The sequence below is a fragment of the Barbus barbus genome (assembly GCF_936440315.1).
Source record: "Barbus barbus genome assembly, chromosome: 7".
NCBI classification, from domain to species: domain Eukaryota; kingdom Metazoa; phylum Chordata; class Actinopteri; order Cypriniformes; family Cyprinidae; genus Barbus; species Barbus barbus.
The window spans coordinates 27,190,524-27,205,229 of NC_136735.1; the positions used below are offsets into that span (position 1 = coordinate 27,190,524).

General features: G+C 35.4%; 1 protein-coding gene across 1 annotated transcript; it reads left to right on the forward strand.

Moving 5' to 3' along the window:
- Positions 1–260: 260 nt before the first annotated feature.
- On the forward strand, positions 261–14,647 carry klf3 (Kruppel like factor 3 (basic)). Its single transcript, XM_079421458.1, has 7 exons — positions 261–412; positions 6,444–6,505; positions 7,584–7,991; positions 9,178–9,310; positions 10,092–10,233; positions 11,521–11,669; positions 11,903–14,647. Exons 2-7 carry the CDS (start codon positions 6,473–6,475, stop codon positions 12,082–12,084), a joined length of 1,047 nt encoding a protein of 348 aa, XP_079277584.1. The 5' UTR covers positions 261–412; positions 6,444–6,472; the 3' UTR covers positions 12,085–14,647.
- The last annotated feature ends 59 nt before the right edge of the window (positions 14,648–14,706 follow it).

Here is a 14,706-nt window from a genome sequence, read left to right on the forward strand (position 1 = left end):
AGTCGACCTTTATCAACGCTTGTTAGATCTTTGAAACTCTGTAAGGCGTGTCTTGTCAGGAAGGGAAAGAGGGAGAGATAGAGAGAAGGAAGGAAAGGGCGGAGAGGGAGAGGCAGGCAGGCACACACACACACACACACACACACACACACACACAGCCCATTCTCTTCTGTTCCGCTTGAGCGCAGTGTATCCCCACCCTCACCTCCCGCGAGCGCCCGGCCCTAATCATGTGATACACGCTTAATTCACTCAGGACACTTTAAACACTTGGACAAGAAGTTGTTTCGTAACTCTCGTAGAAGTTTTTTCAGCGTCAGCCTAAATGCTAGTGTGTCATTTGGATGTGTTTCGGGTTGTTGCTGGTCCTTCATAACGGCGCACTCTTCACTTGAGGAATATTTACTGACAAGTAAGTTACTGTATTTATTAAATACCACAGTCTGGCGTAAAATTAGCAAAATAAAACCCTCCTGTTGTAGTTATTTTAGTCGAATAATAACATTTTAGTCAATCTTTTATTTACATAAATAGGTTAAATAATATTTCATATATATTATATTTTTAATTTCACACAATATAGCTAAGGCACTTTTCTGCCTATTTCTTTTTACAGATGTTTATGGGTCAGTGTCTAAAAAGATTATAACGACAAGAAATCTTTTAAGAATCTAGTTTAACGTGTCTCAAGTTTTCAGAAATGTCATCTTTGTATTCATGTTTATATGAAAAAAGGTAAACAGATCCCCATGCAAATATGAATTTAATGGCAAGTGTTGTAAAAAGTTCCAAAATATTGAAAATACGTGATTGTACAAAGCATAATTATGATCATTTATAAACGTTTTCTAAACATTCAGACATTAATTCAGTTTTTAATATTAATACGTTTTTTAGGGTTAACTTAATTTGAACCACACATACCTTTTATACAAAACTTTATTTATTTATTAACAATCCTTGGACAGTTACACCACCTAGTTTACTTCGACAATATCACAGTCAAAATAGGATGTCCTTCAAAGAAGAGGTGAATTCAATACATTTATCAGAATTGCATGAATTGCATATACATTGTATTGTTTGAACAACTTTAAAATAATAAGGACTGTCATTGACGCCTGTTTGTTTTGATTATTGTTAGTTTTATTAATATTGCACTTTTGGAACTTTGTTTTATCATTGACATGAACTGGTGATGATGGTTTGACTTAACCTTGAATATTGTATCAGCAATTAACATGATTTCTAGTCTCTCACTTAGTTTATGATCAGTGCTAGAGTTTATATGCAAATATAATTTTTATGCAAATGAAACAATCTGTGTAGGAACGTGTGCAGGATGATGTTGGCAAGTTAGATTTTTTTAACTATACATTTGTAACATTTAAGTTCTGCAACACTTTATAATAAGTTTAAATGTTAACAAACAGTGCTGCATTAAAATGCTTAGCAGGTCTTCAGTTAATGTACATTCAGAGATTTAGAAATGTCATGACACCTTGATTCATATATTATACATAATGTGCATGAACTACTGATCTTATATGGTCACTTGGATTATTCATTAAAATGATTTAAAATCTGGCCAAATGGTGCATGGCATACATAGTTTTAACTTTCTAACAGGCAAAAATATAACTGTTTTTAAAATCAAAAATATTATTTAATATGGCTTCAAGCCCAATTCTCATATGCTTCTGCAGTAATTGGTTTGGTTTGTGATCAGCTTGGCCTGCATTTAGAAATGTGTGGATTTTCAGCTTTTCAAAATCTGAACATCCTGCCTTTGCATTTTGGATTGTATGAAGATTAGGTGTACTGTAAGGATGTGCATGGCTGACAGCGTTTTTGGTGTGAAAATCAAATACAGTAAAACTAATAGTCAAAGTCCCAGGGTCAGTAAGGCTGTTGTATTCAGAGCTTTGTTTCAAGGCTGAGGTTTGCGTCAGACATTCCATCTGGCACATGGAGCCTCTTTTCCTGTTTTCAGCATTTGAGGGGAGGCTGCCTAGGGGGAGTACACACTCACACACACACATACACATGCCTAGACCCTCCACCCACTCACACGACTCTTTCCTTGGATCAATACTCTGATCTTATCGTAATACACACACACAAACACTCCACTACAAAAGAGGATCATTTCCAGAGCCGAATACCATTGTTAAAATGCTCAGCCTCTCTCTCTCTCTCTTTCTCCATGTCTCTCTTTCTCTTTTTCTTTAGTTTCAGGAAAGGCCAGAAGGGAAACTATGGCCCCCATGTAGCAGAGCTTCTCTATGTGTTCACTGTGGAAACAATAACAGACATGCTGCGGCCTTCTTGCTAAATTTGGTCTTTGGCCTGAATTTCAGTCTAAATTTGTTCCTACCTTTCAGTCAGATAGAAGCTTATACGTTTTTCACATTGTGATTATCCCGTTCAATCTCAGATCTCATGCATCTCTCAGACACCTGGCACCTGGCTGAAGACCTGTTATCTGAGAGCGGTGGTTGTGTGCGTTGAACCAGTGCTGTTCAGTTTGGTTTTGGGTTTTACATGGGTTTGCTATTAGATTCCGCACTTTGCAATTTTGGTCTTCACATTTTCTCCATGTCAGCAAACTGGGCCGTTTCTCTCCATAGGAACACTGGCATTCTGTGGTTTTGAGTGTGTGTATGCCTTAATGGATTTGCCTACTTCATCGCTCTGCAATGTTGAGTGAATGGCTTGTGTAATTTATAAGGTATCTTCAAACAGTCTCAACTACTCATTCACACTGCCTGAGGTTAAACACACACCACAGCATTCAAGAAAAATAATAAATAATGACACTAAAACCTAAAGATACTTGGAAATATTAAACTTAGCCACAGTGTTTAAGAGCTTTAACCTTGTTAACATACAGTATAAAGCTATTAATGTGGAATTCAAAGATCTTTTAAAATACTCATTTTATTTCTAAATATTTGTTTTCAGCTATTATATATAACAGAGAGACAGAGGACAGAAACAGATTGAGTTATTAACTTTCAAAGACTATAATTATAGTAAAATTAAGTATTTAAACACCTTAATTTAATTGCTCAGAGAACGATAGTTATTGGTATTTGATGTGTTATGAAGTCTTGTGCTAGTTGGCACAGCAGTCTCTCCATACTAAACACATCTAGTGAAGCATGCACTAACTTCTCTTTATTTTATGAGATTGCAAAGTTTAATTGATGGAGTTTTTCTGTGTGTGTGTTTTTTGTTGTTGTTAACAGTGAAAGGCTTCATGATTAATGTAACGGGTTCACTTGAACTCTGCCAAGCCCGGAGGATAGTTTTGAACTCTTCTCTCGACTTCACCTTATCATATTATCTTATGATAGAGAAGAGAAAAACATGACAAAATCCAAATAGAAAAATTCAAAACAGTGTTTACTTTTCCTTACTGAGGTCTGTCCATGCGCAACAACTCTGACGGTGATATATAAAAAATGTCTGTCTCTCTTATTTGGAAAAGGACTGTTTGTTTGACTAAGATTTCCTAAGAAGGAGCTTAGCAGACTTTGATGCTATACTGCGGAGAAGTTGAAAAGGAAAGCTGCGCTTTGTAAGTATACAAAGCACATTAGTATAAACTACTTTTTAAAAGTCAGGGGTCAGTTTCTTTTTTCTAAGAAATGAATACTTTTATTCAGCAAAAATGCATTAAATTGATCAAAAGTGACAGTAAAGACATCAAAGTATCTTGAAATAAATACACAAAAATATGAAGTAATATTAAGCTAAAATGTTCTCAACAAAAATTATAAGTGTTTCTTGAGCACCAAATGAGCATATGACACTAAAGACTGGCGTAATGTCTGCTAATATAGTCATCTTTGCCATCACAAGAATAAATTATTTTAAAATGTTTTACTATATAAAATAAATGCTTAAAAAATTAAATAAACAAATTTTACTGACCCCCAACTGTGGTGTAGAAAGAAGCCTTTTTTTTTACAAGAGTCTGACAAACAAACACAACCCTTATTTTCATCGTAACATTAAATAGGGTTCAGCTCATGCAGTTTTCTAAATGTGAGGTTAGTTCAACCAATAATAAAAATTCTGTCATTATTTACTCACCCTCATGTCATTCTAAACTTATGTAACTTTCGTTTTTGTTTTCCACGGAACACAAAATACGATCCATCCATCCATTTTTCAAATCGCTTGTCCTATGTGGGGTCCTATATGGTTGCAGGTGTGGAATTCTGAATGAAATATGAAAGGAATATGCATTTTTGTCCCTTTTGTAGCTCGGTAGCACGGTATTCACTTTCAATGTATGGACAAGAACAGCCTGTATATTCTGTTAAACTTTTTGTGCTTTTTGTGCTTAATGGAAGAAAGAAAGTCATACAGGCTTAACATGACAGTGAATAAATGATGGTAGACATTTGATTATTGGCTAAACTATTCATTTAAAACACTACGGACATTAAGTCAGAGTCTAGTTACAAAACCTTACACTCAAACTGAGGTCTTGAATGGTGTTTAACTCATCTCTTGTGACTTGTTTTGTGTTTTGGTGTGTCTCTTTATTGGTATGGAATTCTATACTGTTGGTTTCAGGTTTGGATGAGTATGTCTGTGTTTGTGTGTACACTTCAGTATGTTGTTTTGTTAACCCACACCTGACCCTGGGGCCATTGGGAGTGTTTCACAAGCCTGTGTGTGTGTGTGTGTGTGTGATCGGCATTCTCTTGCGATAGTAGTCCTGTTTATATATGTGCGTCTGTTCGTGTCTGAGTACTGAGGAGTGTTCAGTTTGCTGGGAGTGGACCTGGACTCAGTGGACCTAGTATAGATTGTTCTGTGTGTGTGTGTGTGTGTGTTAACAGCACCACCCTGGGTTAATGATTGTAAAAAGAGATTTTACATTCACCCCTCTCTTTCTCGCTTTCTTTCTCTGTCTCTCAGACTTTGGACTATAAAGCACTCACATATCATTGAGTCTCATGGCTCACTGATGAAGTGTCCCGCTTCCCATTCCTCCAAGTCTAAGCACTCCACCAAGTCCTTTGTCATTTTTACTTTAACTTACCTTTTGGAAATATAAACCAATCGGCACCTATAGCACCTGTAGTACTGTACCTACAGACCGTAACACCTGCATCTTTGTGTCAGGCTTAGTGGGCTCAAACAAAACACACAGACAGATCAAACAGTAAAACATATTTGTTCTTTTGTGTTCGTAAGTCCACATGATCATATCTAAGATATCTGATGAGCTGGTACTGCTGTAGACCTTTCATCTTTTGCTTTAAGCTTCCTTTGTGCTTTGTAGACATGTTAGCTGTGTTATTCTTCTACTATTGACACTTTTTGAGCTTAACTCTCTTATAATACACTTCTCACACTCTTACTAGTCTATTTAATTTGTATGCTTGCAATATCAAACAATACGGGCATGTAAATATTTCTATCACATCTAAAATGATGAATTGTTGGTTTAATAGCATTCCGTGGTGGGTATTTAGTTGTTGACTTGTTTGAATTTTCTTTGTTAATGTCGTGCTTTGAATACATTAACTTTGAATTGTGGTTGAATTATGATCTGAAAGTTGTGTAAAATGATTTATTTTATTTGACTCATTTGTAAAATGTATATATTTTCACAAAATAAAATTGCATTTAACTCTTTAGTCAGAAAAATATAGTTTACAATGCTTTATATTGTTTAGGCCTATATAAAATGAAAATTGTATTTATTTATAAACGCTACCATTCAACAGTTTGAGGAAATCAGTCATTTTATTCAGCGAGGGCACATTAAATTGAGCATAAGTGACAGCAAAGATGTTTATTATCTCATAAAAATGTTAAATATATTAAAATGTTTATTTTTTATATTTTATATTAAATTGTCATAATATTCCAAAATATTATTTTACTGTATTTTTGATCAAATAAAGACAGCCTTGGTGAGCATGAGAGATTCCTTTCAAAAACTTTATTTAAATAAATAAATGAAAAAAGAAATACATTTTAATGTATTCACTTAATGTTTAACACAAAGGAGGAAAGTTATCAGTTAGGTACTAACAACTGAGACAAAAAGCTCTTGTTGAAGAAACACCATAAAATCAGGGAATGAATCATTATCTACGATTGAAATAGTAGCATTTAGTTGCAGTACTATAATGTGGCCTTTCTGTTTCCCAAGATCACTGAGTAAGTGAGTCAGGTGGAAAAAAACTGTCTAATAGTGTTGCAATCTTATGTACAACCACACACAAACAGCGTTCATCGCCCTGGGCATTTTAACTTCCCCTGTACTTTAAGTGATTAGTATTTCAGCACCTCTTGCATGCTTCTCTGCTTCTGTGTGCTTGGAATGAAGGATGACTTCCTGATGGCTCAGGACATGTCTCTAATGTGGGACTTTTCTGTTACTAACTGATATACTACTGTTTTTTTCTCAGCTTTTTGCAGAATTCCAGCGGCGGCAGCCATGCTCAGGTGTGACCCAATAAAACCAGACATGGTGAGTACAGTTTTTAGGGTAAATATTCTTAAATAAATTGGTTGTAGAGATCCCTTCTACATTGTATCGAAGTTTTATAAGAAAATACTTGTTTCAAAATGTTGTTTAATTCTATGTGTTCTTTGTAATTATGTGTTAAATATAGCCTACTATAACAGTTTCTGAGTGAATTTTTTCACGTCATATTTTTTAGTGTACAGACATTAGTCAGGGTAGTGCCATATAGAATTTTTGACGGGAATGAAAATAAGGCTGTGCGGGATAGTACGGTTCTTTCATTGGATTGTACTGTTGTATAAACAACATACCGATTGTTCAGCTGACAAAATGTCTTTCTGAAAGAAAAAAAAACTCTTAGTAGACAAAAACTCCATAAAACAGTTTTGAAGTGAGTTGACACGATCTAGGACCTTTATAAAGTGCGTGACACTGAATCCCTCACAGCCTTGTTCAATTCAATATGGCTTGTTTTGGACTAATCTGAAATGTCCCTCCACCTTCCTGATGCTTGTCTAGTTCTTTGCATCCGGTTTATGTGATTTTAAAGAAAACAATGCTTTACTTTCCGTTTCCAATAACAAACCTGCCTTACCAACTAACACACAATGGGCCGCCTGGCACATGGCCATCTGAGCACCCTGGTCTTATTGGGACTTCGGTTTGTTTGTTTAAGTGCAGTATCCATGTGCAATCCTTCAATTCTTTATAATAACACAAGATACATTTATAGAGACTAATAAGGATATTTTTGAATCACACAAGTATATTATTAGGCTCTTACAAAATGTATCCCTAAAACTCATCTCACACTTGCTCTTTTTTCTCTCTTCCTCTTGCTGCAGATGGACATGCATTCCTTTCTTATTAGGTTAGAAGTTTGTATGGGGTGGGAAGTTGAATTTGGCTCATACTCAGTCATTCAAAGTCATCTTTTTGTCGGTTTATAGTCCCCAGACTCAACTGCTGCTCATCGCAGCTGCTTTATATGAGTGCTTGTGTAATTATGTACATGTGAATGTGTAAATATGCTAGCAAGTTCACACAGCGTTTAACATCTCTCTCTTTCTCTGTCTCTCAGTCACTGACTTACCCAGCTTACCTGATTAAACATGCACCTGAGGGATTTGGAGTCGTATTGTCACCTTCCTTGGTCCCTACTTCCACAGCTCACCTATACTCTCCTCACTACCACCAAGCACACTTCTCCTACATGAGCCCCCCTCACACACACCCTCTGTCCCAGGATGTCCATCACTCCCAGAACGAACCTGTCGATTTATCCGTCAGCAAAAGATCCTCCGTTTCATCGCCTTCATCATCTCTGGCATCGTCATCTCCCAGAGCCACTCCACCATCCCCCTATGACAGCTCCAGTCCGGTGTCACATCCTCACCCCGGCTCCGGCTCTGGCTCTATAACAGGAAGCACTTCCGGGTCATCTCAGACAAGGCAGCTGACCCCACCACTGGGTCTTCCTATTTCTTCGGTAAGAATAGTGGTGATGCCTTACACAAAATGTGCTGTGGTGATACTATGGTACTGAATGATTACCATTGTCCCATGCGATGGTGTTTAAATGGTAATCCAGTGTACATCAGCAGAAAACATAGTATTTCTACATTTCTACTCTTATTAGTTAGGTCACGTACTGTATGACCCTTTTTATGGACAGTGGCTTCAGTACACATCTTTTATTATAAGCTTATTTTTAATTTTGGATTTAAATTGATTTTATTTAGTGCTGTCAAATGATTAATCACGATTAATCGCATTAAAATAAAAGTTTTTGTTTACATAATATATGTGTGTGTGCTATGTAGATTTATTATGTGTATAGAAATACACACATACAGCATATATTTAGAAAATATTTACTTGTATATATTTATATTCATATAATTCATATTATATATAAATATTTAAAATATAAATGTAACATTTAACATTCTTAAATATATACATGCATGTTTGTGTATTTATATATACATAATAAATATACACAATACACACACATATATTATGTAAACAATTTTTTTTATTTTGTATGCGTTTAATCACGATTAATCATTTGACAGCACTAATTTTATTGTCATTATTTTTGTTATAAAATATTTTTAATGAAATAAAATATTAAAAATTAAATACAAATATGAGAATAAAATATTGTTTTTGAAAGAAGTCACTGTATGCTCACCAAGACTGCAAATATTTAATCAAAAATACAGTAAAACACAGTAATATTATGAAATATTATTACAATTGAATATTTTTGTAATTTAAATATATTTTAAGTGTAATTTATTCCTATGATGGCAAAGTAGTCGTCAGTGTCACTTGATCATGCAGAAATCATTTTAATATGCTGATTTGGTGCCCAAGAAACATTTCTTATTATGAATGTTGAAAACAGTTGTGTTGCTTAATATTAGCTGTGATACATTTTTTTGTAATTCTTTGATGAATAGAAACTTCAAAATAACAGCATTTATTTGAAACAGAAATTTTGTAATGTTAAAGTCTTTATTGTCACTTTTGATTATATCACACACAAAAGAACATTTGAACAATAGATTATATCATAGAAATAATTCCTGTGGTAGCTTATCTAAAACTTAGAGACCAATTGACATTTCTTGTGTCATAATCCATCTGCCTTTGGTTTTCTGAAGCAGGTTTTGACACCTATAGGTGTACCACTGCTTTCCATGCTGCAGCCGTTACCTGTGCTCTACCCTCCCCCCCTACACCTGTCTCCCTCCATCATGATATCACCCGTCACATCTGAGGATCCTAACCACAAACAGTGTAAGCAGAATAACGTTCTGTATCACACACAGCACTTTACAAACCTGAATTAATACTTACTTCAACATGAACTCATGATTAGTGAATCAATCAAGTGTTATCCTTAAGTACAGTACAACTGGAGTCATATGGATTCATGCATGAATAACGGCAGTAACTACCTGTTAGTACATGTTTGATAGTTGCTTGATAGTTCCACATGCGTTCACGACAGTACCATACCTGCACGCACATAGAAGACTTTAAAATTAAGGTTGAACCACTGATGTCACAAGGACTATTTTATGTCCTTGCTACCTTTCTCGGCTTAGGTTTAGAATGACATGAGGGTGAGGAATCAATGACTGAATTTTCATTTTTGGGTGAACTATCCCTTTAAGAATGAGTTAGTAATGGCATGCATCTTGAAGTTAGTCATAACAATGATGCACTTGCAAATCATTATCTAAAATATGAATTAACATGCACTAAAATTGCCATCCTTATGCAGAAATATGTATGAATCCATATAACTCCTGTCATAGTTAAGGATAGAACTTGATTAGCTAATCCTGAGTTCATGTTGAAGTAAGCATTAATTTAGGTATTAGTACATGATTATGAATGTACGTTTATTGTAAAGTGTTACCCACACATGCACATTATTCACATTTGCACACTGAGCAAACAACCCATGCTTTCACTCTCTACCAATGAGAAGATGGGCGACAGTTGTAATAATATAGCCTTACATATATTTTTTTAATGGTTGATTGATTTGTCTCCTTTCTCTTGTCTTCAGTCCCTATAATGAAGTCAGAGTATTCCCCAGACAACCATGAGCTCCTCAAGCCAATCAAATCCGAGCCCCACCCTGAACACGCTCAGGATTCCCACAGCCAGGAAATAACCTCACACGTCAATACTGTCCCACCGAATTATGAGTGAGTACTGAGCCCTCAAACACACACATATGCTCAGTTTGTATGATCACATCTATCTATCTATCTATCTATCTATCTATCTATCTATCTATCTATCTATCTATCTATCTATCTATCTATCTATCTATCTATCTATCTATCTATCTATCTATCTATCTATCTATCTATCTATCTATCTATCTATCTATCTATCTAATCTATCATTTGAAGTACATTTGGTCTACAGTTCTCTTTCAATCACAAGTATGTGTGTATGTGTGATGTAAAGCATATATTTCTGTATCTGATGTCTCTTGCTGCGTGTCTGATAAAATCCCCCAGCATGCATTTCAGAGGCAGCGTGTCTCCAAGTATTTCCAAACCTTCATGGGGTAGAACGCTTTAGCTCATACGAGTACATGGTTGAGAGTTTAGGCATCTTATTTTATGCGTGTTTTAGTGCACTTTCACAGTGGATGCGATGTTTTCCAGTGGGTTTCGTGTCATCGGTTATGGACATACTGTGTGACTAAAAGGAAAAAAGTACTTTTTTCAGAGAAAGGAGCAATGTTTATGAGGAAGGGAGGAGAAAGCGTTTGATTTAGAAAGGAAGGGAGGAGGAAAGTAGAACGATCATTTTATATTGGGTGCGGTGCCAAAAAACAGCTACTTTTAGGAACAAACGTTAGAAAGTGGGAGAATAAGTCTGAAAATATGTAGCTGAAATAGACAGGGAGGGTAAGGTGTATGGAAAGGTTTAATGGACGAGATGAGAGAGAAAGAGAGAGAAGTATTTAATAATAGGTTGTATTTAGGCAGGAACTTACAGTAAACGGTGTTCCTGTTTAGTAAATGCATGGGAGTTTTTTCAACTGGTTTATTGTCTGCAAGTTGGAAATCGTAAGCCCAGTCACTTAGAAAAGTGCCAGCCTTTACTCAACAAGCTGCACAATTAGATGTATTATTCATGTCCGTAGCACAAACGGTGCGGAACGAGTTGCCCAATTTAGTTCCTTGTGGTTAAGGCCTAAGCGTGAGCAGTAATAAGGATTTTTCCTTTAGCAAACAAGCACCGCTAATAAAAATCATAAATGAAGCATGGGACAACACCAAAAAAAGTGCACTGTCATTACACAAAATCTAATGTGGAGCTAAGGTCATAAATACTTACAATACTCAAATAACTTGAGTATTGTAAAACAGTGTCATTCATGCTATGCTTTGAGGTAGATTGTATGTAATGGTTCTGACCCCTGGTGGTTAAAGCAAGAGGTGCAATTCAAACACTCATTTTTTGTCTTTTAACAGGGGAAACACACACTCAGTGATTGTACGTCGAAAGGTAGAGTCTCCAGATCCATCAAAGAAGCGTCGAATTCATCGCTGTGACTTCAGTGGCTGCAATAAAGTCTATACCAAAAGCTCCCACCTTAAAGCTCATAGACGCACACATACAGGTAAATTGGCTATACATGCAAAGACTTTTGTTAATACACATAATTAATTGATTTCTAAATGCTAAATGATTTCTAAATATTTCATATGTTTTTGTCATCAAATAATTTTTAGTCTTAGAGATTATATTATTGACCCATATAAAGATGAAAATGCTCTTACTCTGATATTGTTCATGCGGATGAATAAATGCTCTTCTAAATGCTCTTCTTATCTCTTTTTTGTGACCATTTAGGAGAAAAGCCTTATAAGTGCATGTGGGAAGGCTGTACGTGGAAGTTTGCCCGCTCCGATGAGCTGACCCGTCACTTTCGGAAGCACACGGGTGTAAAGCCGTTCCAGTGCCCTGACTGTGATCGAACCTTCTCTCGCTCCGATCACCTTGCCCTGCACAAGAAGCGCCACTTGCTGGTGTGAGTTCAATACTGCAAGACGTGAACGGAGCAGAAGTTGCACCTTCGATTAAGCCGTTACTCAACGGGAGCTTCATCTTCATTGACCCCAAGGGCCGTTTTGTGTTTCTCGTCCCCTTCCAGTTCAGGAAACGTTGTGTATTAGAAGAAAACAGTGGAGTTGATGGATCATACGATGGCTAGCTCATACTTCAAGAAAAGAATTAGTATCCAAGTGGATTTTGTCACCATTACTATGGATATGGAGTAGTGCTGTGGACATGACCCTTATATAGACGATATTGAATGCCAAATCTTTTTCTTGATACCAAGCACCCTCTCTCTCAGTCTCTTATCTTTCTATACACGTCTCTCTCATTGTTTTGCCCTCTGCAGGTCAGAGGGCCCATTGTGCCAGTTACAGCACTACAAAAACAAGCATAATACATTTACAGAAAGTCAGTAGCCAGTTACACACATATACACAAACACAACTCGGACAGTTTGACACTTTTAATGTTGTTTTAAGATGCATCTCGGGTCAAACCTGCACAATGTGAATTTATTTTTCTCTTTTTGTATATTATTTGGAAAAATGAATGTGTATACGCAGATCCTGTATATGTATTTAGCATGTGTGTTTCATGTTTCGGTGTAAGGACCAAAGCTAATTTGTCTTACACCCTCATGTCTCCTGTCCACCAGTAAGCTGGTGTGTGGTGGGCGTTCTGGCGCACTATGGCTGCCGTCGCATCATCCAGGTGGATGCTGCACACTGGTGGTGGACGAGGAGACACCACCCCTCACAATGTAGAGCGCTTTGAGTGCTTAGAAAAGCAGAAAAGCGCTATATAAATGTAATGAATTATTATTATTATTATGTACTTTCTGAGATTGTTTGATTTGGGTCAGTCAGTTCACACCAAGAATGATAACTATAAAGATAACTAGATAACAATAACTATAATAGTGTCCACATTAATGCACAACAATATTCTCTTTATTATAAGCACACACTTTAAATGCTCATTTTCAAGATCTTTAAAGAAGAATGGATTCTGTTTGGCTGTCAACGATTGTAGATTTCATAAGCTGAAACAAATTGTTGTGAAAGTGATTCCAACAATATTGTTTCTCTGTAGCGTTATTGTTATATTTGTGGACTCTGTTCTTTTACATTTAGAACTATATCTTTATCGTTATAGTTATCGTCCTAGGTGTAAACGGACCTTTATACTTTGACTCTTAAGAGTTAAGTTTTGACAAAAAGTTTTTGATTCGAAAAGTAGCTTTCGAGCACCTGACCTGTTATTAACCTAGTAAAACGTTGGCATGTTTTATTAATTGTAATCATGAATTAATACTGTAGTTTATTACTGTAAGTACTATGTACTGTGTAAGTTCTTGCAACTATGCACAAGCACAATTTACGATTTAGTAATGAAATAATAGTAATGATTTCACCCTACATAAATGCATTTTAAAAATACAGGTAGAAAGTAAGTGTGAGAGGTCAAAACAGTGTCTTAAATGTTAATAGGCTGGTCTGAAAATTGAAGACTTGATCATCTAGCGCATACATTTTAGTTGCAAGGACTTATAGAAAGCTTAATTTTGCTTAATCTCACCATTATTCATATTTGAATAATTTCTGTAATCATGAATATTCATATAATCCTAAATATTTTGTTGTGTCGTGTTTTATTTGATCAAATCCAGTGTCCAAGGCTCAAAAGGGTAAAATATTATTTCACTGAGGGGTGTTTAGGTGGAGAAATGTGATAAATGTGAACCATTCAATGAGGGGCATTATTTTATTAGAGTGAGTTCATCTAGGTTATGGGTAACATTGTATTATTGCTAACACTTTTTTTGTTTGTGAGATATTTGTTATATAAATATGGATATATGCAGGGACGAGTGTACTCTTGTTTTTCTGTTTGTAGGTTTTGCAAATCATTTTTTGTGAACAAATGTTTGTAAAGGGCAATGTGTAAACGGAAACTTTAAAATAGATTTGAAATGGCAAATATATATAAATGGGAGTCCATGAATAGCTTTAAGCTTTGGGCTGTATCTCTGTATTTTTCTCTTTCTTATAGCGGTTCAACAGTTGGTAACAGACCAGTTTCTGTTTTTCTCTTCTCAACTGAAGGGCAGTTTTGAAGAATATTTTGAAGGAGGAAAAGAACAAGGGGGAGCTTACATAAGAAAAGAAAAAGTCCTTAATGAATAAATTGAGATGAGTCAAAGAAAGAAAAAGGATGAAGCATTTGTTTCTTGGGCAGATGTATAAAGCACAGCAAAGCTGTACTATATATAATATTTTTTTTTTTATGGAATGACTGAACGGCAGTCTATAGAAAGCATGATTATGATATATTTTTAATCCACAACAAATGTTTTTATAAAGATGTGAATCTTTTGTCTTTTCTAAATTACTTATATTTTCACAGTTCAAAGGGAATTTATTATGTTGTGTCATTATATCAAACTGTGAATTTAATACAAATTGTTCAGACACTTTTTGTATTATATAGATTTAAATATATATCATTCAATAAACTTTTTATGGTGAATATTTTGTATAAATGTGTTGTCATTGTGTTTGATTTTTAATTTAGCATAATTGCTTGACTAATTTAGA

Excerpts from the sequence above, each read along its gene's own strand:
- klf3 (XM_079421458.1), top strand. The coding sequence starts at position 6,473 with ATGCTCAGGTGTGACCCAATAAAACCAGACATG. Across the intron at positions 7,992-9,177 it reads TGGGTCTTCCTATTTCTTCG|GTTTTGACACCTATAGGTGT; the intron begins GTAAGAATAGTG and ends TTTCTGAAGCAG. Across the intron at positions 9,311-10,091 it reads GGATCCTAACCACAAACAGT|TCCCTATAATGAAGTCAGAG; the intron begins GTAAGCAGAATA and ends TCTTGTCTTCAG.